At 37.8% G+C, this 24,214-nt stretch overlaps 1 protein-coding gene across 1 annotated transcript; it reads right to left on the bottom strand.

Annotated features, from left to right (window-relative positions):
• Nucleotides 1-309: 309 nt before the first annotated feature.
• Nucleotides 310-21,790, bottom strand: LOC128579494 (band 4.1-like protein 2). Its single transcript, XM_053581559.1, has 9 exons — nucleotides 21,743-21,790; nucleotides 18,922-18,964; nucleotides 16,046-16,121; nucleotides 14,331-14,555; nucleotides 11,980-12,067; nucleotides 7,030-7,167; nucleotides 6,387-6,484; nucleotides 1,682-1,842; nucleotides 310-338 (listed from the first exon to the last, which is right to left on the bottom strand). The coding sequence occupies exons 2-9, from the start codon at nucleotides 18,926-18,928 to the stop codon at nucleotides 310-312; spliced, it is 822 nt and encodes a 273-aa protein (XP_053437534.1). The 5' UTR covers nucleotides 18,929-18,964; nucleotides 21,743-21,790.
• Nucleotides 21,791-24,214: the final 2,424 nt, after the last annotated feature.

The raw sequence follows: 24,214 nt of genomic DNA, 5'->3' as shown, positions 1-24,214 counted from the left end.
AACCAGCATCCTGCTTCAGTCTCCCAAGTAACTGGGACTATAGGCATGTGCCACCATGCCTGGCTAGTTTTTTCCATTTTTAGTGGCAATTATGTCTTCTTCTTGCTCAGCCTATTCTTGAACTTCAAGCTCAACCAATCCACCCACCTCAGCCTACCAGAGTGCTAGTATTACAGGTGTGAGCCACTGCACCTGGCCTTGTATAGTTTTTATGTGGCCTCATGATATTACATGGGACCTTCACCAGAATCAAGATTTAATAACTACATACAAAAATGCCCAGAAACAAATTCTAGGATAGATCTGTCTCTATGTGTCCACCTGCATCAAGGTGTTTTCTAGGAAAAATAGATCAACACCAATGGATGCCAATACTGTACTGATGAGAGAGCTGTCTTCTTTCTTAGCAGTATCTTGTTTACATTACCTAATTATTTAAAATATAAGTTGTTACTTATTCTAAAATATATCAAGAAATAATCAAAAAGATTTCTGCTAATGAACAGTATTAAAATAAAATTTCAAAATTGATATTACATATCTGTGCATATATACATATAAGTATATGTTTCAAAATTATGTGTACATATGAATATACATATATAAATGGGAATAATCAATGAAAAATGTAGGAAAACTATTTCTTCAGGTAGAATATTGTCCATACTAATCACTTTCTCTTACATAGAAATAAATATTAAGTCCTTCATAAGGCATTCTAATTTAAATCTACTTTTAACTCTTTTATAGAAAACGTATTAACCCCAAAGCAGACCAGGTAATGAGATGCACATATGAAGTAACATCAGTTTATTTCCATGTGTAACTCATATAAAACTACAAATATGTAGCTGATTATAATTGCAATAGAAAAAAAATTCACATTTAAACATATCTCCCCTTGGGTTGAAGAACAAATAAATTGATTTCCTTTCTTTTTGTAAAAATGCTGTATTTAAAATTATTCTCTTGAAACAATGAACATTTCATACTACGGGAAGTCTTATAAGCTTCAGTAGGAGTTTTTTTAACTCAAAAATGTGATAATGGTAGAAGTTTTTTATGTTAATTTGAAGTAAGGTGCATATGCTAAAAGCCCTTAGGATTTCATTTATTAATTCAAGTTCATTTATCATTAAATCCAAGTTCTAGAAATTGAACCAAATAAACCACACCATAATCAAGTCTAACAACTCATAAGCAAGAACTCTTAAGGAATATTTTTGTTCAATAAGAACAAAGTTGAGTATCCCTTATCCAAAAGTGTGGGTCCAGGAATGTTTCAGATTTTGGATTTTCTCAGATTTGGAAAACCTGCATTATGTACACTTCCTGGCAGAGCATCCCAAATTCAAACACCTGAAATCCAAAATGCTCCAGTGACCATTTCTTCTGAACACGTGTTGGCATTCAAAATGTTTCAGACCTTGGAGCACTTTGGATTTCAGATTTGGGATGTTCAATCTGAACTAAGAGAATATATCTTTAGAGTGACATTTTTAAAGCACTACAAAATTATTTCCTTGTGAATATGTGTAATGAGCATTTTCTTTACTCAAGGAAAGGAATGGCTATCCCTTTATAGTGTTTCTGGTGACACTGTTAACTAGATCATTATATTCTAACCTCAGTAGTTTCAAGAAAGGTAAGTGAAATCCAAAAGTATCATAAATGTATTTACCTTCAATGAAAGGCGCATAGATATACATGGGAGGAGTACGCTTAACCGTTGGTGTTTCCCTGCGAGTAAAGGCGTTTGCCTGGCAGACCTGTGCCAGGGTCCGGCCACTGTATTGAAATTTGTACCAGGCGAGAAATCTGGCTTTAGGTGCCTGTTCCAGTCTATACGGGAAAGAAAGGACATAAGTTAGATGTGAGGGCTTAAAGAAACTTTAAAACTACATAGTTTAATTAGATAATATCTCAAAAACAATGCCACCTAAGCTTTCTCATGAGAAAAGAACATTACAAATCCTCCTAAACAGACAGTTTTACGACAGGAATAATGTGAGTAAATTTACATTCGTGGATACACAAATGAGATGTCTTTCTCAACCTAAGCAAAGGAGCAGAGGTTGTCACTGTTTATCAAAGGTTATTTATTTGTATTAGATTAAATCATTTCCATATATACCCACTTGAATTCTTCCTGCCAGCTGTACATGCTAAGTAGCAGTCCATTACAATTACTGTTCCTTAATACTTAAGTCTATTTCTTCTGGGGAAAAAAAAACCTAACTTGAAAATTTGCTCCATCCACTGATTCTTCAAGAACACAGCACACAGTTGCTCTGCAGAGAAGCAACTGATGCAACTGGAGGATGCAAGATCCTGTCTTGTTAGCACAATTCTACTTTTTAAACCCTGGGTTCACAATAAAATTCAAATTTCCTTGAGGCCAAATATATCCAGACTTTTGTAAAAGCTTATGTTCAGTAAATAAGACAATCTTTTTGGAATAAAATGGACATTATTTTTTTTTCATTATCTGATCAAGAGCTTACTAAACAAAGACAGTCTCAGAACTCTTGTACAATTCATTAAATAAGACTTCAGTTGGTAACACAAGAATATGGAGAGCTCTTTCAAAATTTTCCTATTGTTTGCCCAAAGAGAGTGATTGGTTAAAGAGCTCTTTACCATTTCAAGTATTACTAGACCTTCAGTAGGATTTTTTAGAAATCTTCTGCAATGAAAGCTATGGAATTCCAGGTGAGTCTAAATGTCATAAATACAAGAAGGGATCCTCCATCAACTCTATTCACCTGGACAAACAGCATATCAGAAGTAATTGATAAAAGAAGAACCCATACACTCTGGCTTTCCTGGCTTGTATCTATTCATGGAGAGGAATAGAGGTGTTTCCTGCTTTTCAAAGGAAACAAAGGTGATGCTACAGAGAAGTGCAATTTGCCAATGGTCAGTGCTTCCAATCGTGCGTTCAAAAGTCTCCCATGAGAATGCTGGAACTGCAGAAATGTAGACTAGTTACAAGACTCCCTTTGTAACATCAAAATCACTAGAGACATCTATCATTTCACTTTGGTATTATAAAAATAACTAAAAATGACTAACCTTTATAAAAAGTTTAAAGGCCTTGAGGAAGATGTGCATATCAATGATGCATCAAAAAGGAATTCATACATAAGAAGTACATGACCATTTGAATTTTTTAAATCTTGCCATTATAAATCAAATATCATTAATAATTTTTATGGAGTATAGAAGAATATTTAAAAATCCACTTATCTGACTCAGCTCCCTTAGCACAGTGGTTATGGTGCTGGCCACCTGCGCTGAGGTTGGTAGGTTCGAACCCAGGCTGGGGTCAGCTAAACAACAATGACAACTGCAACAAAAAAATAGCCAGGCATTGTGCAGGCACCTGTAGTCCCAGTTACATGGGAGAATGAGGCAAGAAAATCACCTAAGCCCAGGAGTTTGAGGTTGCTATGAGCTGTGATGCCACAGCACTCCACTGAGGGCAACATAAAGAGACTCGGTTTCAATTTAAATAAAAATCCACTTACTTACTAAAGTTAATTATACATTTAACTAATACAAGTATTTCCACAGAGCTCTCCATGAAGCCACCAGTGACACCAACACACATGGGATTACTCCGGCCCTACAATGCCAAGTTTAAGAGATAGTTTAATGTTAAGCTACAAGACTGTCGTGTTAATCTCCAGTTCAAATGACAATAAGAACAATTTAGGCATTAAGAAAAATACAAAGAGGATCCTATCTGCTGTTAATAAAACTTAGCAGTATAACATCCTGGATATGTTTACAAACACTTGGAGCCACACTACCTGGGTTTGAATTCTACATCCACCACTTACTACCTTAGGGCATGTTTCATAGCTCTTCTGTTCCTCATTCTCTCCATATGGAAAGGTTTGATATAAACCTTAAAACAATCCTTGTACAGCCCTTACAATTTCATTACATACCCAATCACAAAAAGCAGCTTTATTATATTCTCATTCCACTACTATCAACAGAAAGATTTGTTTATTTAATGACTTCAATCTGCAAGCCTCTATAATTTTCTGGAAAAAAAATCATTTTGCCCTTTGATCTAAAACAAAACAAAAACCACTGATCTGATTCAGAGCTCTGTAGACAAAATACATTTGCCTTTTCTTTGTTATCTATACTGTTTTACATAGCTTTGTTACGTAATACAATGCTATACAAAGTTTGAAATGTTAAAAGGGCTGTTGTTAACCATTATCTCAATGGCTTGCAGGATCAAATTGGTTTACTTTTACACTGGAGTCCATGGTACATTAGCAAAAATAATGAAGGAGAATAATGCTAACATATCTCAGAAACTCTTGCTAGAACAATGTAAGAAGAGGACAACACAGTGGTGGAAAGTGTGGGCTTTAGAGTCACAGGGCTGGGCCTCTGTCTCTGCTCAGTGCCTGGCTGCTGTGTTCTTCTGCAGGCACCTGCCTATAAGCACCAGCTGCCTTTCCTGGGCTGACAAATAAATGAATCATTGTAATAGAAACCAATCAATTCTGTGTCTCACAACAAGCAATGCTCAATGTATGTTAGCATTTGTCAATCCTTTCTAAAAGAATTATTGCTATTATTACCATTATTGCACAGCAAAAGCTGCTGTCATCTGTCTTACATTTGTGCCATAAATGTCATTTACTACCTTTATAGAAAACAGGCTACTCTGGAATTGAGCAGAAATTGGTCATATCTACCAGGAGAAATTATCAACTTGTCAAAGAATTATCAGATCAGTGTAACTGAATCAAATGGATTCAACGAGTTGTTATGAGTTACATTTCTCCTTCAAAAGAAATATGGATGAGTAGTCTCCAAAATATGGGTTATTTTAATTTTACAAAGGAGTAATTTGTGCCAGCTGATAACTCACTTTCAAAATAACAAACTGTGTTATGTTATCAAACTAAGAATAATGGTGATAATTATAATGAAGATAATCTCTATGAACCACTAAAAATAATTCTGCTTTGTATGTTTTATCCTCATTTGATTTTCAGAACAATCTTATCAGGAAGATATTATGGTTATCACCAAAGATGGATGATGAAATTTGAGGTCAGAGAAGCTGAGCCACTTACCACAGTCACACAGCTACTGGGTGGTAGAACAGCCTTAGCCCCAAGCCCAGAGCAAAGACCTTAAAGACAAATGATTTAGACACAAAGCTGGGTAGAATGGAGTGATAGAAAACCGCAGAAATGGATAAAAGAAGGATAAGGAAACTACATGTAAACATGTGTCGTTGAAGAGAAGTACGAAAGGAGATAGGACATAGCTAAAGATGGATAGTTAGTCAAAGGAATTTGTTTGTTTGTAAAAAATCAAGACATGAACATTTTTATTGGGCAAGGAAGCCAAATACATGCAATGGAGCGTAAAAATTTTATTGTATAAAGCAGGATTCTTCATGAGGCACGAAATGAGGGATCAAGGCATAGAAATCTCTATCTCCTCTTTGTGACAGGAGATGAGGGGAAGAATGAAAGCTAGTTGGAGAGGAGGAATGATGCTTAGGTGAGGGAAAAAGGGGAGAAAGAGATGGTGCACGACACTGACAACACTCATGACCCACAGCTCCTACCAACAGTGACCCACACGATGGACGGCATCAGAGGAGTGTGGCAGGGGGGACCAGGAACTCAAGCTGACTGTGGACATCTGGAATGGCAAAGGAAGTAAAAAGACTGCTTGATTGTCCAGTTCCACTGAGGATCTGGCTTATGCTGTGAATTACTTATCTGGAATAGCACTAATCCTCAGAATTGTGTTAGGTCCTGTTACAAAGAATACTTTGCCTGTGTTGCCATCACTATGCTGCTTAAGGTGGAACTGGTAGCACAGGTACAGAAGGGGTACAGTCAGCACAAAGACTCATCCGGGACCAACAGACTGGGAAGGTCAATGTGAAGACAGGTCTCGGCATGAGAAAGGACTGTTCTGACGATGTAGCCAGGAGGCAAGATGACAGGCCTCAGGCTAGTTTTGGAAAGAAGTTAAGCCAAGAAGGAGCTGACAAGATCATCTAAACGGCAGCTAAGCTGAGTGACAGTAGAGAGAAAAAAGGTAGGAGGTGCAGGGCAGTGTGGTAGTGGTGGGAGGAAAGTGGTTTGAGTCAGGAAGTGGACTTCTGGACAGCTGCAGAGTGACTCAGGCCTGAATGGCTGAGTATAAGACAGGGCTTTAGGCCACAAAAATGGACATGGAAGGGACTGCAGACAAAGGAGATAAGGCACAGAGTAGATTAGAGAACCCAAGGACACCAGGGTGGATGAACCTAATATACAATCCCTGTTACTGTCTCTAAATCAGTAGAGGCTACCAAGGACAATACCACACTACATTTCTAAAATTACCTGAAAAAGGTATGTTGCTCCACACACTCCTTCCAGAACCTTTTGGCTGCCTGGGGACTTGGCATTTGAAATGTAATGGTGCCATCAAATTTGTTCTTCTGGAATAAATACACAAAATCTATCAGCATATTCCCTTAAAAGGCAATGAGAAGCTACTGAGAAACATGGATTTAGATGGCTCTATAAAAAGTCTTTCTTCTTGAAAAAGGTAAATATTGTATATCTAATGTACTCATACAAAAAGGACTTTTCAGAGATTGATACACCATTTTCCATGAAAATCAAGTAGAAGTTATTCAACATCAACCAACCAACCAACTTCAGTGTCCACTAAACTCCTTTTATTGCATTCCTATTCATCTCCACCACTGAATTAATTTAACAACAAAAACCTATTGTTCCTTCCCTACTGTGTGCTAAGATTTGTGACTTTTTCTGTGCATGTCTCTGTGTGTGTTTTTTTAGTAGCAAAAATATGCATATGCAGGCTGATCTTCAAAAAGACTGTCTTTTTTATAATGGAATACAGAATAGTTCATTTTCTTAAAATTTTAGTGGGAAAGAATTTATTTAGCTCTAGGCTATAAAGCAGCAAACTGACGCAAGCGATTAGATATGCCAACGGTGATGAACGATTGCTTACCTCTTCAAGCCTCAGTCTCAGTAAAAACTCACTGCCCTTACAGGAGACCTTTGCGATGTTACCCCAGTCAAAGCGACAGAACGTCAGCTCTTCTTTATAGATGAACACGCCATTGCCAGACACACCCAGCTTGATGTTCTGCAAAGAATAACCGAATTAACCATAATTAGAGCTGTCAAATTTATATAATCAAGAAGCTAAAGAGCTCTCTCAAAGAAAGAATGGCAACTTAATGCTTTTGTATTTAAATTATAGTAATAGTACACAAATTAATAGAAACTGTAAGACATAGTCACATCTGAAATCTATTTATCTTAAGAACTCAGCTTTGATTTGCCAAACAGTTATTGCAACATGAATATAGGACTCAATATTCTTTCTGTTTGTTCATTTTTTGTTTTGAGACAGAGTCCCCTGGTGTCATAGTTTATAGCAACCTCAAACTCTTCGGCGCAAGCAATGATCTTGCCTCAGCTTCCCAAGTAGCTGGGACTACAGGCGTCCACCAGGAGACCTGGCCATTTTTAGAGACAGGGTCTTACTCTTCCTCTGGCTGGCCTTGAACCCATGAGCTCAGGCAATCCACCCACCTCAGCCTCCCAGAGTGCTAAGGTTAGAGGCATGAGAAACCACGCCTGGCCCTAGGACACAATATTCTTCAAAAGCGATAAGACATATGTTCTCCAGCTCTGAACAATAACAAGGAAGAAAGGAAACAACTGTATCAACTATCCTGAAGGTAAAGAAAATAAAATACGCTTTCCTGAAGGCTATTCAAGGCATTAGAAATGATCTGTTGGTCCACCCTAAGATGCACTCAACCATCTTATTTGAGGCCAATTTAATTCAGATAAATCACCCTGAAGTATTTATTTATTCAGATAAATAAATGATGTGAATTTTATTTAATTCAGATAAAGCTGTTGAAATGATGTCAGTAGTTCACAAAGCACAAATCCACCACAGAAAATTGCACTGAAATCTCTGAATTCTTTCAAGAACTTTTTCAATAAGTCAGAGTGCTGACATTTACTTCTCATCAAGCATTCCTTTGACTGGCATACTTTAAAAGACTATTATTGAAGCTCTTCGTAGTTTTCTTTCCCCCAGAGCTTTCATTTAAAATAGATGATAATTGAGAATAACAAAGAGCCTAAAGAGCTTTTAGAAAACTAAATCAATCGACAGCCAAAGTGACTAATTGCCTCCTCACATTTCAAGTAGTGCTAAGGGTCTAAGATGCACAATCTATAAAGTATACAAATATCCATGGTCTTTGGGGGAGAACTGGATCTCATCCATGACATATAGAATTCCAATCTTAGGTGCACATCTGGAAGTAAAACTCAATAGAAACCCAGTAGATAGGAGGTGGGGAAATGGGTTATTTGAATTCACATTTAACTGGTATAATGCCCCTTTTTGGGATGCAGAACACTTTTAACTTTGACTGAAGTGATCAAAAGCATATTAGGGGTAAATCATGTCTACTTCTATAGTATTCCCAAACTGAAAAAAGAAATATCATGTCTACCCATTTTGTATTCCCAAACTAAAAAAAGAAATATAAAATTAAAGAATACTACCTAAAAGTATCCACATTCTTAAAAGTCAATAATAGGAAACAAGCTGTCAGAAAAAACATGCTGAAACAAACACCATCTTCAGTCTACATGTCACTTCATAAAGCATAATATCTTGACTACCTTTACTAAGAAAAATTCAATAGAATTTACATGTCTAGAAAATACAAGGACAGGTTGAGGAAGTTAATGCCAATTGCTTTCTCTGCTGTGATACTTGAATAATTCATACAAACAAAACTATATTAGATCAACCCAAGCATGATTTTAAAAATCTAGTCTATTCCTTTACTCACCCTGTCCTTGCAGCCACAACTCTCTCTAGGTATAGAATAAAAAGGTGGAGTGAATCAGGTGCATGTGCCCAAGTAACTTTGCCAAAACCATCCCTGCCCACGTCCACAGGGAGCAAGGTGGAAGATTGCTCACGGTGTCATGTTCTCACCAAAAGAGAGGAAGCAACCCAAGTGGAAACACTGCACAAGACATCTCCAGTCCAAAGGAATCTTTGGACAGGACAAGAAAGCCATTTTATCTGACTTAAAAATAAGGGCAATGCAGATTCAAGTAAATTGGTTGATTTTGGTATTGCTCTACAGCATGGTTTTAGGATTATTAACATTTGTGTGAATAGAAATTCAAGATAAGTGCCAGGGAGTAAAAGGGGAAAAGCATGTCTTAACCCCTCATATGTGAGTTCTGCCACCAGGCAGCAAAGGCAGAAAAGGAAAGTCTAAAAAGAAACACCTGCTCTGCCTTGCTCACCACCTGAGGACGCTGCCCCATGTGGATAACAGCGGGTCCCTTGATGGCTGGCTGCCAAATGGGTTTGGAAATTTCTCACAAGAGATCATGGAGAAAAATGGAGGGGAGGTCAGAGTATTTTACACTCAGATTCCCTCCCTGCATGGTGGCATCACGCAGCCTGTGTTCCTCTGACACTGGCTCCTCTCAAGACAACCATCTCCACACATCTGCCTTCTGGGTTCAGGTATGCAGTCTGCTCTGCCCCCTTCAGACCTGGGGAGGTCAAAAGGGATGCTGACACAGCCCGGGGGACCACAGTCGATGGTTTGTGCTGCTTTGTGGTTTGCTTGCACCTGTGTTAAGAGTCCTTTTATTCCAGACTCTTCTAATTATCCTAACATGAATGCACCAGTAAGAACTCCTCTAACATTGTATATTTTTTCTTCCATTCATGATATACTCTGCTAGAAAGAAAAAGTATCCAATGTACTCAGTACTATTACAAAGCCAATATATAACTACCCACACGTTCACACAAAAGATAAAACACAACTATAGCCCAGGATGAAGAAGGGGAGTGGGGAACGGTGAGGCTGGTGGAGGGAGGGTAATCACTGGGACCTCACCTATGGTGCATATTACAAGGGTACATGTCAAATCTATTAAAAGTAGAGTAAAAATGTCTTAACATAATAAGTGAGGTGAAGGCTATGTTAATCTCACATATGCTTGATGTAAGCATTCCAAATTGTATACAAAATTAGCACATTGTATCCCAAAATGTATTCATGTACACTGTTATGATTTAATAAAACTATTGTTAAGAGGAAAAAAATATACTGTACAAATTGCCCTGGCTGAGAAGGGCAGATTAAAAAAAGAACTCCTTTAACAGCAATAAATAAATAAATCTGAACTCAAGACAATAAAAAAGGATCAAATAGAAAAAGGAACAAAACTATAAAGTACATGAAATCTTCTTTTCAATTGCTATAGAGAGTCTGTTCAATAAGCCACAAACATCTTACTCATCAAATATTATCTAACAAATCAAATAGCTAACAAACACAATGGTGATTACTTTGACTTTTTTAGTCTTCTGCTCTTAACTACAAAGCAAACACTGATATTATAACAGGGCCTATAACTTTTTAGCTTTCTTTCTAAGATATCACATTTAAAAACAAAATCTTGACGCTTTGTGACATTGTAATCTGAGAACTGGCTTCTCAATGATCACGAGATGCAAGATTTGCATGTGGCAAGCGTAGTAGGGTTTAGAGAAGGAGAAATGTGCTTGGGAGGTCTTTTGGGACCCATGAGTCATAGAAAGGAAATCTGTTTCAGTGGAAGCTTTCCTAGAGATTTCCTAAATCATGCAACCTGGGCTGCTAAACTGCAGGTAGGTTTTGACAGAGTCCTTTCAAACCTCACAACTGTGGGTTCCCTCAGTACATTCCACTGACTGTGGACACATTTCTCAAAACCAAATCCATCTTTCACCTGGGCTCCCATTCTCTTCCTTGACTCTCCCCACTATGTAATTACCTAAGCTAGAATCATGAAATAGGTGACATTTGTCACTAGTAATAACCATAGTATGCATTTACAGATTTCATTTTCATTTCTTGATGAAGAGGGTTCACCTGTTCATAACTCTTATTATATCAAAGTGACTGTCACTAGAATATCTGTGTATCTATGCTCACAAAAATAGGTATATTATCGCCTAGTTTATTGTATGAAATGGCCTATGAAGTATTCTGTCATGTTTTTATGTTTCTCAATTCAAACTCCTTTTAAATATACAAATAAACATGTTTTCAATTTTTGTAATTATTTTTTCAGAAATTTGATCTTTAGGATTTTATTTTTCAGGAGTATGGCATTCAAAATCGTATCTTCAAGATCATGACCAGTGCTCCACCATTATTTTTGAATCCCTGATCTTATTACCTCTCACAGTAGACTGAGGTTCCTATATCATGTGAGCCTGGGCCAGTGTACTTGATCTTTCACAAAATCCAAAACAGACCTATAGGAACGAGCCCAAGACTAGGGCTCCTTCACAGCACAGAAGCATTTGGAAGCAGTCAGAACTGTGCCACCTCAGCCCTGTTAGGTTTACTAAGATCGGCTCCCTCTCCTAATACAAATGTGGAAGAGGGAGCGGGGGCAGACACAGCACTTCTAGCAGAAGCTGAGACTCAGTATAAACCAGGATAAGAGGTAAAAAATGCTGCCAAGTTGTGCTTAGAATAACTACCCATGAAAAGGTATTCATTAAAAAGACTACTGAAAAGAAGAAGTAGGGGGATAATAAATGATTCCTCCCACTACCAAAACCCCATGATTAACCGAATAAATATTAGAAATTCTCAAGGGAAGGCCAACAGTCTTTTCCCAATAGTGAACTAGGCCATCCTTTTGTTATTTCCTTCTTTCCTCCCTCCCTCCCCCTTCCTTCACCTCCCTCTCTCCCTCCTTCCCTCCCATCTTCCCTTCCTTCCTTTCTCTCTCTCTTCTTTTTTATGAAACTAGGCCATTCTAAAGCTAGAGCCCTGGGAAAACTTCAGTGAGCACACTGGAGTGAAGTTACTTTCCATGACAATGACAGTACCTTGGCCTCATGCAGATGAACCCCGTACATGGGCAGTCCCCTGGCGTGCTCTATGAACTGACAATCAGCTTCTGCTGAAGCTATGCCACTGAGAATAAAAAGAAACAATATTACGGTTGATTTGAATACATGCAAAAAAGAAGTGTTTAAAACAGAGCCAGGGGTGGCTAAGATTAGATAGTTTGGAGTAGAGGATGTAACCCAGGAAAGTTGGCAGAAGACTAGGAAATGGGAAAACAGACTCAACTCTCAACTCTAGCATTTTTCTCTTAAGATCATCGCATCTAGGGCAGCAACTGTGGCTTAGTGAGTAGGGCGCCGTACCCATATACCCAGGGTGGTGGGTTTGAACCCGGCCCCAGCCAAACTGCAACAAAAAATAGCCAGACGTTTTGGTGGGTGCCTGTAGTCCCTGCTACTTGGGAGGCTGAGGCAAGAGAATAGCCTAAGCCCTAAAGCTTTAGGTTGCTGTGAGCTGTGACACCATGGCACTCTACCAAAGGTGACAGAGTAAGACACTATCTCTGAAAAAAAAAAAGTAAATAAAAAGGATCCTCTCATCTTAACGTGCTAACAGCAATGAGTCACATACCTCCACCCTTATGATTTGTATGTTAAGAGAGTTGATTTTTATTATTTCTACTGGTGAAGAAAGCCACAGAATTAATGGGTAGAAGTTAACAGAGAATTTTTTTTAAGTGACTTCATTTCTATGATATAGAGAAATTCTTACTCCCTACTTTTATGTTGCTAGGACTGACCATAATGAACACTGAAATGACTTGCATTTCATTTTATACCTATGATAGATAATCACATTCTGTCCACACTACAAATATTTCTATTCTTAACCCTAACTCAACAAATTTTAAGCTCCTAGAGAACAAGTCCATGTCCCATTAATCTTATATTCCCCAAGGCATTTCAGTACCTGATAATTCATATGAGAACTACACAATAAAGGCCTGTTGATCGTAACTTAAACCACAGTAACATTTTCAGAGTGAAATGTTGTATTTATTTTTTAAAGAAAAGTCAAAAAATGTGGCCTGTTTTCTAATATGTGAAAGTTTCTTGCAGAACATTTACAAAGCATTTTATAAAACTACATTATCTTTCTTTCTTTCTCTTTCTCTCTCTCTCTCTCTTTCTTTCTTTCCTTTTTTTTTCTTTTCGCCTGTTTCCTAATATGTGAAAGTTTCTTGCAGAACGTTTACAAAATATTTTATAAGTCTACAATTTTCTTTCTATCTTTCTTTTTCTTTTTTTTTTTTTATTGCAGTTTTTGGCTGGGGCTGGGCTTGAACCCATTGCTTCTGGCTTATGGGGCCAGCACCCTACTCCTTTGAGCCTGAGGCGCTGTCCTATAAATCTACAATTTTAAATAACAGAACAAATTATAATTGTGCAGCTAGCTTTTAAAAACTTGTGTAAAAACCCATTCTCTTTTCACACAGATAGAAACATTCCCAAAGTATATGGTATTGAATTACTAATGTAATTTTAGTAATCTTTAGCTAAGGCAAAGAGGTCATCTTATGTGCATAAAGTAACTATCTGCTTATTGGTAGGTTCCTTCAGATTTTTTTTTTTTTTTGAGATGGAGTCTCACTCTATTGCCCTACCTAGAGTGCCATGGTGTTATCACAGCACACTGCAACCTCCAAATCCTGGGCTAAGTGAACCTCCTGCCTCAGTCTTCTAAGTACATGGAACTACAGTGTGAGCCATGAGGTATGGATAGTTTTTCTGTTTCCAGTAGAGACAGTGTCTTGCTCTCCCTTAGGCTGGTTTGGGATGCCTCAGCTCAAACAGTCCTTCCATTGGCCTCCCAGTGTGCTGGGATGACAGTGTGAGCCGCCACACCCAGCCCCACCTCCACATTTCTGTTGCTATTTTCCTGCATCCATCACCACCTACACTTCTAATTCAAATCTCAATACCTTCTCCTTTCTTTTTTATTTACAAGTCTCAATGCTTTGTTATCTCCCTGGCATTTTACCATAGTAATAAAAACCATTAAAAGGCAGAAGAAATAGAAATGCCAAACATGTATGTGTATATGCTTGTTTCCAGTGTGTATAGGTTAAAGGAAGAGGAGGTGTCCTAGGGAATGGTGCATTCATCCAGTAAATGAAGCGTTTGAACATGAGCATAGGGTCTCATATTATAGTCACCCAACCAATGACAGGAGATCGCAGGGGGTGCAGGTTGGCTTGATCAGAGCTAGGTTATCCAAAAATAAAACTGGATAATCCCCCAAACTGTGCTCAAATGTCTACAAAATGTTACAAGAGACACTATTTAAATCTACCATGACCAGTCTCCCTCCAGGAAGCACGACAACGTACATATGTGCTTTGTAGAAATTCAACACCAAGTCCTCCATCTTCTTGGTATCAATGGACCCAAAATAATAATCAGTGTGTGGCTTGATTTTGTTGAGGACCTCATCATCCACATAGTTTCCACGTTCCGCTTGGATGGTGTACGATTCCAGGAGGGCACGAGTCACAGGGGGGCAGGGCAGGCGCCCAGAAACAATGTCTGCCCGGATCTGGAGGCATAGGAGGTATCTGTGAGGAGCAGAGGGAAAAAAGGGGAGAATAATTAGTTAAGACTGCAGCACTTCTATTCCTTCAATACTGATGTCCCTTTGGAAAGAAATATACAACATAGACCCCCTTCATATCCATAGAAAAAAAGGGTATTCTCTATGAAGAAGCCTCCTCTCACTCCTTGGGCTTCTAAACTTTGGTTTATTTACAGAAACTAGTTTCAAAGGCTAATGAATAGAATGGTAATGTTATTTATTTGATTTTCTTTCTTTTGATATAGAGTCCACCCTGTGTTGCCCTTGGTAGAGTGCCGTGAAATCACAGCTCACAGCTCACAGGTCTTGGGCTTAAGTGATTCTCTTGCATCAGCCTCCCAAGTAGCTGGGATTACAGGCACTCGCCACAATTCCTGGCCTTTTTCTGTTGTTGTTGTTGTTGCAGTTGTTATTGTTTAGGTTTCCTGGGGTGGGTTCAATCCTGGCACACTGGGTGTACGTGGCCGGCACTGTAACTAACCACTGTACTACAGGCGCGGAGCCTAGAATGGAAATTCTTAACTGCTGTTCTGGTCATAGTCGATGATTACTGTTAGAATAAAGTAAAAATGCCAATCACATCAACTGTCTTCTTGGATTTAAAATGTTAACAAAAATTAGAATGCCACTCTAAAGTTCTGAAGATTAATGAAATTTTAAAAATAATGAGAGTCTTAATCATTGGCTAGAAGAACCTAAGGTTACCCTTCTTTATCATCTCTACCTCATTCATGTTACTTTCTCTTTTTCCTAAAAGAACTTTAACAAGTTTCTTGCCTCCTTTCCTTAACAATACAGGAAGGAGCCTATCCATTAAGGCTACAAGACTGTCTCTCCATAGCCCCTGCATTTACACCAAAAGTTACCATTCAAATTCTCAGAAACAGTAAATATTCTCTTCTTACTAAACAGAGTCCTTTATTTTTGCAATTGCAGTGGAGTGTGTTTTAATGGGCCACACAATCTTAGGAGATGGAATTGAAATAGCTACTGACTCTACAAGGGAAAGCCTACTTAGTTTGGTGGTTTGGGTGAGATCAGGGAACAAAAAAAAAAATTACCAGTTTAAATGCCTTTTAAAAATAGTTTCAGTTTTCTATCTTTATATCGCGTTTGTTACATGAGACTAGTGCACAGACCCACGAACTCTAAAGTAAAAATCACCAGTATTAAAGTTTCAAAGATTAAACATCAGTGACTTTTTAAAAGACCACAAAGAAAACAAAGTTGCTTCATTATATCATTTTTTTATGTTTCCATTTCTCAAATGGAAATCAAAAAGCTAAAGGGAGTAAACTTATTTTGAAATTGACAACATTTCAAACTAATTGGGATTACTCAATTCTAAGGAAACTTCTAAAACTTTCCTTAATAAAAAACTGTTAGGTTTCAACCCTGAAATTACTACTATTCTCTCAGAAATAAATAAATGCTATACGGAAAGATTAATTTTCAAATGCAAATATAAAGTACCTGGAAATACTCTCAGTCATCTGAGAAGCACAAGATGGATAAAATTTTACATTAAATGTAAAAAGCCAGGAGCGATCTGCAATAATTAAATATCATGATTATTTAAACAATCAATAGAATGATTTTTTTTTTTTTTTTTTTGTAGAGACAAAGATTCACTTTATTGCCCTCAGTAGAGTGCCATGGCATCACACGGCTCACAACAACCTCTAACTCTTGGGCTTACGCAATTCTTTTCCCTCAGCCTCCCAAGTAGCTCGGTATACAGGCGCCCACCACAATGACCGGAAATTTTTCTGTTGCAGTTTGGCCAGGGCTGGGTTTGAACACACCACCCTCTGTATATGGGGCCGGTGCCCTGACCACTGAGGCACAGGTACCACTCAGAAGGACATTTTTGATAAAACTTTAAGGTCAATGTTTAAATGGTACAGATCAATCTCACTGCAGATCCGTGTGCAGAATGTTATTTTATTATTTTAAAAATTAACACAATTTACCAAACTAAAAGAAAATAAAAAATAAATTAGAAATCAATTACACAAATAACCCATCATTAACATGAATAGGTTCACTTCCTTAGAAACATTTATTTCTACTTTCATAAATGTTTACGTGGTGATCCATTATGCAAACATTTTAATATGACCTCCAAGTACTAGCTTAGAGATACGATTTTTTTTAATCACAGGCTTTTCAGTTGCTAAATATTCTCTGCCATTTGTTAAAAAATAAAAATTAAAAAAAAAGCATTTCAAGATTTCTACATTGTTGGTGGAAGGGAGTAATACTACTCATTGCATTACTAGTAGGATGCAGTATTTGAATAAAGTGTGAAAGGGATACCAGAAAAGGGAAGGTTTGGTAAAACTTCACAATACTTAAAGACAACAAAATTGTTCCCCAGGCTTTATACAAGAAGCATAAGTACCCTCAAATAAAATCAAGTTTTCTGTGTTGTGATCTAAAGGATAATCATTCATATCATAACTGACTTCTTAAAAATAAATCTTACCATTTATGCATTAAACCTTAATGTTGTGATGTGTCTCATTTTGAATGCTCAAAATAATAAAACTATAGGGAAAGGGGCAGGTATTACTTTTCTAAGGGGATTCAAATCACTCCATTAGACTGAATTTAGAGTTCTGCTCCAAGTTCACAGGATTTTTAAATAAAAACAAGGCTGTGCATATACACCTTAAAAGATCTTGCCAGATCTCTAATTTCTTGACTTGAAGTTTCTTTAGTCCCATCTTCTTCTTCAATGTGTCATTTTATCTTTTTCTCCTCACCAGCACACTCCCTTTCCTCTAACTCAATAGTCCACAAATAGTTATTGACTGGCTACTGTGGACATAAATGCACTTTTGCTGTATTTGGGGCACTACGTCACTGTTCTACTAATAATATCAATCCTATGTCAGATTTCACGTTTACTTTACACATATAAAAATAGGATAATGGGATACAGGATTTTTCTAAGTATTGTTAAATATTATGTCTCTTGCCTTGCAGCACTTTGGTGACAGCATCAAGCATCCAAGCACTGTGTATGAAAACATACGTTTTGGAGGTGACTGTCACTCCAGAGTAAAGCAATATCCTCACAGGATTATCGTTTCATAATGGTTAATTTTTGATTTTTTTCTAGGTATTAACACAGCACTTGAGTGCCTGGCTATGACTACAGGAATAAATTTCTAATAGAATGCCTATGTTTTCTAAAAGGTAATGAAATGTATCCATAACACTAGTCTTTTTCTAAAGGGACAAATACAAATTGTATATATTTCTAGTTCATAATACTATGTTGTAAAGTATGAATACGTTCTGGGATGGCTAAATCAAGCAAATTAACATAGTTGTTATACCTCAGATGTATTTTTGTGTTGAAAACACTCAAAATCTACTCCTAATCATTTTCAAGTTAAATTTTCATTTCATTTTATATTGCCACATCATCATTTTTACCCGGCTATATAGCAACAGACCTTCTAGCTATAAACAGTTTATATATTAATCATATGCAAGCATTCAACAGATGGAGTCTTTTCAGGTAACTTTTAGAAAACAAAGGTTTTAAAGACAAATTTTCAACAAGAACAATGAGGTTGATATTTGTCACAAATAACTCAAAAATTAACGTTTACCTTTGATAATTATATTTTGACTGAAAACTACAATGAAATCTTGGGAGAGATGAGGCTTAGAGAACTCATCTGGTGAGAGTGGACATTTGAAGGCACTCAGAGATTCTATGGGTACATGGGAAGAAAGGGGTAAGCAGGCCAAACTATAAACCCAGATTCAAAGAGTAAATACAGTGGCCCTTGATTGTGGAACTAAGGAGAAGTAAAGACAGTGAAGGTATCAGAGCCCTGGAAAGATGCTCGAGTCCTCACTCTTCCAGAACATCTGCAACCAGTGTTCTTTTACTACTCTGGATCCACAGATATGCTGACTAAACTAATTAGACACTTCCAAATCAAAGCCACACCCATGGTATATGTCTACTAAGAATCAAATCTACAAAAATCATCACATGATCGCATGTCTTCTTGCATGAGAAGACCATTTTCTCATTCTTTCCCAGAAAAACAAAGTCAGACACTGTGAGGGAACATTTAGGAATGTGAGTCTAGAACTTCCTAAAAAATAGAAGACCCTAAGCCAAGTTCAAAATAGTCACAATTCTACAAAAATATCATTAGCATTATTAACTCCTAAGATGGTATTACATGCAAAACAGAACTGATTAGTCTAGCACTATATTATTATCCCAGCTTATATTCCTATAAATGTTACAGATAATAAAGGGATGAATAGATGTAATGATTAACTTAACAACCCCAAAATATGATTTAAATACTCACTTCGCATTTGTGTTTTTATCTTTCTTGTGGGATCAAGCCAGATCTGCAGGAGGACAGAAAAGGTTAATGAACCCAGAAGAAAAACTCCAGAGTCACAAATAGAACTATTTACGATTCACCTACTTGTTAAAGTGTAAGCACAATTTCATAAAGTCCTATTCCAAGCAGCTTTCCTCTGTTAGCTTTTCACTAGGCTAAGTAGTGACTTGGTTTTCAGTGCATGTGTTTACGTGTGTTGAGTTTCTGTGTGTGCTTTAATTAAACACTAAATGCTTCTAAGGTGACTCTTATGGCCTCGTTCTCTTGGATCTGAAATGGACCTACACTTCAGATCTGAGGATGCAACAGTCTTGGTTAACCAAGTCTTCTGACATTTCCCTACAACATTTTAATACACGTTCTCAGAGAAAAAGTGTTCCAAATGAGGCTTGATCCTCTCATGACAGAAAAATCTGGGAAAAGAGCGCTAGACAATGTATCCTAATAGCATATGTCTACTCATAGGATACGAGCAGTGTTAGAAAGAACCTCAGAATATATGGTTAAAATGTCCACAGAGAGTGGGATTGGTCAAACTCATGCCTAAGTCACTATGAATCCGGGCAGTCCCCTAATTACAGATATCTGATTTGCATAAAGCTTGCACTTATGAATGGAGGCTATTACAGTAGGCCCCGAAGTTACAAACATCTCACTAACCTACAACTCATACTTAGAAATGGAGGCTATCACAGGTAATGGATAAATGTATCTGTTCTATCTTACATACAGATTCAACTTACAAACAAAACTATACAACCTACCTCCTTCATAACCTGTATATTTGAACACTTGTGGGAATACAAACCACATGGGCTTATTAGGACCCCATAACTCTCTTGACTTTTGTAACATTTCAAACTCTCTCATACCTATTCTATCCCCTTCATCAATATTTCCCTAACTTTCAAGTGCATATGAATGAATCAACTGAACATCTAGTAAAAAATGCAGCCTGGAGTTTATCTAACAAGTTTTTACATTGTGCTAACACTGCTGCTCCTGGGACTACCTTTTGAGTAGGACAGCCCAAAATTTCTTTTGACATAGAAATGATTGCTTTTTCCCAAAGCAAAATGTACACAGACAGTTTTCAAGTCTTATTGGCTTATCAGCCTACACTGAGTTGTCAAGTCAGCACCCTACAGAAAGCCCTAGCAGGGAACTGATTCCACATACTGCTCCCCATCCAAATACTGCTCCCCATAATAATAAGCAGCTCTAAAAATGAACAGCAAGACCCAGCTGCCCCCCACACTGATTCACAACTACAAATCCCCACCCTACCGTATTGTCTTCAGTATCAAACCTAATCTCTCTTGTCCATTTCAAATTTCCAGGGCAGTGATCCCTATATCTATCCCTGCGTCCTAAATTTTTTTTTTTTGACTTTGATGACAGCAATTTATTTTCTCACAGTCTTGGAGGATGGGAAATCCAAGATCAATCACTATTGTTGAAACTGCAAGGGTTTGAAACAAAGTAACTCTGATTAAATCAAGCTAGTAGAATAGTAATACATCTCTGTGGGAAATAAAACAGAATGTTACACAAATCTATCCAGGAAGAAAAAGCATTCTTTGCCTACGTTACTTTAGGATTGGATTGTGTCCACAACAAACAGGAAGACCTTTTTAAAATTTTATGGAACAAAAGTTAAAAAATCAAATTAGATTATATATGAATAATTTAATTCACTTCCAAATATATTTGAACAATGATTTCCTGAAACCTGATTTTCTCAGAAAGGACATCTCAGTTTTTATTCCCCGGAAGTTTTCAGTTAAAGCCTAGACAGAAAGTATGTGCCTAATGTTTGTGTATTTTCGTCTGACATTTTTCTAAGAGGAACTATGATGTATTAGGAATTATAAATTATTATTTAGCATTAGCATATTTATGACCAAGAATGCTATGCTAAACCCCACCCAAATTTGTCCTTATGTTAATATCATCTGACTTAATGACCTTAACCTCTCCTTGACTTCAGCCATAGCCTTCATGGCCACAGGCCAGGTCATGTCATCACACTTCTCAGAAACAGTCATTTCCTCTCATCTAAGTTTTCTAAACACATATTACAACTGTGCCTAATCTTCAACATCTTTGCAATTCTACCCCTTCCCTAAGATATTTTTTCGAAGCCAATCTACTATTTCAGATTCAATTACTTTCCTTCCTAAGATCCTCTGACTAATCATCTTGATTACATCTCATCAACATCTCCAATTTTCTCATTGCTTTTTCCTCTAACTGTAACTACCATAAACACAGCCAAGAGAGAACCTATCCAATACTCCATTTCTCCACTATTATACCCAGTTTGATGAAGGCAGTTAGAGAAAAACGCACGAATATATTCTATTGTTGTCACAATTTTATGATCTCCAATCTCAGTCAATAGCAACCCCTGTGCTAGCTCTTGGGTGGCTGTCTCTCCTGGTCACACTGCAACCCTACTCTCTCGTAAACAGATGGTTTTGCCACTTGTTTCATAGAGATTTTATACTGCACTTTGTACAACTCAAATTTTTTAACCACTACACCACCTCTTATCCTGTTTCTTGCAGACTCTGGATGAGGTCACTCTCTTCACTCGAGGCTAATCATTTTCATGAATTTAGAACATTTTCTCATCATCACTTTCCTCTGTCATCAGCCATCTATGTTTCTTGGTCTTTCTCACAGGAAAGCCAAAGCTATTTACAATAAAGCAAATCCTCCAACCCCCCCAACCGTTAGTCAACTCTCTGCATTGTCCAGTATGATAGCCACCACTCACCAGTCATGCCAGCCATATTTCAAGTGATCAACAGCCCCCTGTGGCTCCTTGTGGATACACCTTACAAATAATACTCTAGAAACAGAAACTAATCCATGTCCCAAGAACTTTCTGACATGAACAGAGAGATGGGGTCACATGTTATACTAACTTGGGTTATTTTAAAAACAACATGATTAAAATCCTCCTCTTATATTTCCCTGTAAGAAATTTCAATGTTTTCTAAAAAGCAAAACAGGGGGTGGGAAATGGAGATAAAAGTGGAAGGCACTACGACAGAGTGATCAGGGGGAAACCCAAGCATCACTGCTGGCCCTGCATACTAAAAAGAATACTCACTACACAGAACTGGTGTCTCAGCCCTAAGTCATATTTAGCAGTGATAAGAAAAAGGCAAGACAGAAGTGCAGGAAACAAAATGTGTTAAAAGTTCCATCATGCAGTTAAAGATAAATGCCTTGTGTTTTCACCCTTACCCTCTGTCTAAGCTTTGCTCTGTGCTCTATTTTCTCATGCCTGAGACTTCAATAAAAGCCTGTGAGGGACATAGAGAGGGGTGTTGGCCTCCCCAGGTCCCTCAGTTCAACACAAATGGACTGAGTAGATGTTATTCATTTGCTGTCAAGTTGCACCAACAGCTACTGGACAGGGCAGGTATTCCAAATTCCCACCAAAATGAAAACGTCTATTGGAAGTACTGGGGTACATCGTCTAATGTCGCCTTCCCTTCTGTTCTTTTCATGGCCAGGCTCTTAAAATAATAGTTCACACATGTGCTGAAATTCTACACCATTAATTTTCTATGGCTTCACCTACTCCTTGATCCCCAAGCATTATCTAGCCAACAACCTACAAACACGTCCAATTCGGCAAAATGACAATTAAATTTACTCTCCAGTGATTAACTCTACCCAAACTGCTACTTTTCCTCCAAAGACCTATGTAAAGTCTCCACAAACTCCCCAGCGTCCAACTTTGACATTTGAACTTACCTTCCATACTCAACATCACACCCCAGAGGTGATGGGTCATACAGCCTGCCAGGCACATTCCCCACACAGTGTCTCTGTGTCTTCCTCTTCACCCCTAATACCACCTCCCTGGTATTCATCACCTCGGGGCTAGATGGTCACAATCGTCTCCTGACCTCCCTGTCTCTGGTCTCAGGTCCCTGTGTAATCGCTTTCAACTCCAGGAACAAGTTCTTTCTGAAATGTAAATCTGACCAAAAATCTTTCTTCTTAAAATCTGGATTCCTTAACATGAGATACAATATATTCCAAAAATGGTCTCTGCCTATCTTTCCAGCTGCTTTCCCAGCATCTCCATCAGCACTCCCCACAGAGCCCCCAAACTAACCTGGGATTCCAGCTGAAAGAGAGCACTTGCTGAGAAAACACAGCACTTGCTGAGAAAACACGGCTTTAAAACTGGTCCCCAGCTCCTCTTTCCCATATGCCTTTGCCTCCTTGGTCTTTTCTATGTGGAGATGATGACACTGCCACCTCCGGCATCCCCAATAGACAGCTTAAAATGCCTCATGTGTATCAGGACCTTCCATGCTGGAGCCGCTGCTTCTCTTGTGCAGAATGTCCCTTCCCTGCTCACATCCAGAATATTGCCCCTAATTTTCAGTAGCTATGTCAACACTAAACTGTTCATCTCATTCCCAAATTGATAGATCTGCCTTTATGTAACACAAAATATTCATGCCAGGCAGTAAAACTTCAAAAAGTGTCTCCTCTCTAGTCCCTAATAAATGTCAGGCAGGTATTTAGGACAGAGTATATTAGGCTCTGATAATGAATAGAGTTAGATTATAAGGAGGTTATACACTTGATAATTTTAGCCTCACCAAATGGTTAATCCATTTTCTGTTCCAACATACCTGAGCAATATGACATCTCATAGTCCACCTGGTAACATCTTATAACATCTTTCAATAAATCTCCACTCCTATAACATCTCCTGCTATAACATCTTTCAATAAATTACACAAATTATGCAAATTAAACAATGAGCTAGTATTTTTTTTAACTGGGAAGGGGACAATAATGGCATGCCCAGTAAACATAATCATTCATATGTATTAGTGTATTTGGTGCGTATTTAGGAAGAATGGAGGTAGGATGAGAGATAAATAAGATTCCTAATTAATTAATTCCTAATTCTGTCTCTCCCGTGATTCTCATATGAAAAAGGAAGTCCCTTTTGAATAGCACTGGCACAGACCGGCACACTAGCACCATCTGTAAGTTAGCTCAAGTCACACATGTATTAATGTCATAATAGAGTGATCAACAGTCAAACTCATAATAGAAACTCTGCCAGCACCGTCCTTCAACACCCTATACAGAAAGTCTTGCAAGAGGACTTTCAGAATTTGATGACATGGAAAATTCCTCCGAGAAAAGATGGTACACTCCTATATTCCCAGTTATGATAGCTACGAAACAGTGTGCCTATTCTTAA

This window comes from Nycticebus coucang, unplaced genomic scaffold (genome assembly GCF_027406575.1).
Source record: "Nycticebus coucang isolate mNycCou1 unplaced genomic scaffold, mNycCou1.pri scaffold_59, whole genome shotgun sequence".
Classification (NCBI taxonomy): Eukaryota; Metazoa; Chordata; class Mammalia; order Primates; family Lorisidae; genus Nycticebus; species Nycticebus coucang.
The sequence above is the reverse complement of the archived record's forward strand: the minus strand, read 5'-3'. Positions and strand labels throughout refer to the sequence as shown.

Excerpts from the sequence above, each read along its gene's own strand:
- LOC128579494 (XM_053581559.1), bottom strand. Across the intron at positions 12,068-14,330 it reads AATTTCTACAAAGCACATAT|TGGCATAGCTTCAGCAGAAG; the intron begins GTACGTTGTCGT and ends TTTTATTCTCAG. Across the intron at positions 339-1,681 it reads CTATGCGCCTTTCATTGAAG|AAAACACCTTGATGCAGGTG; the intron begins GTAAATACATTT and ends TATTTTTCCTAG.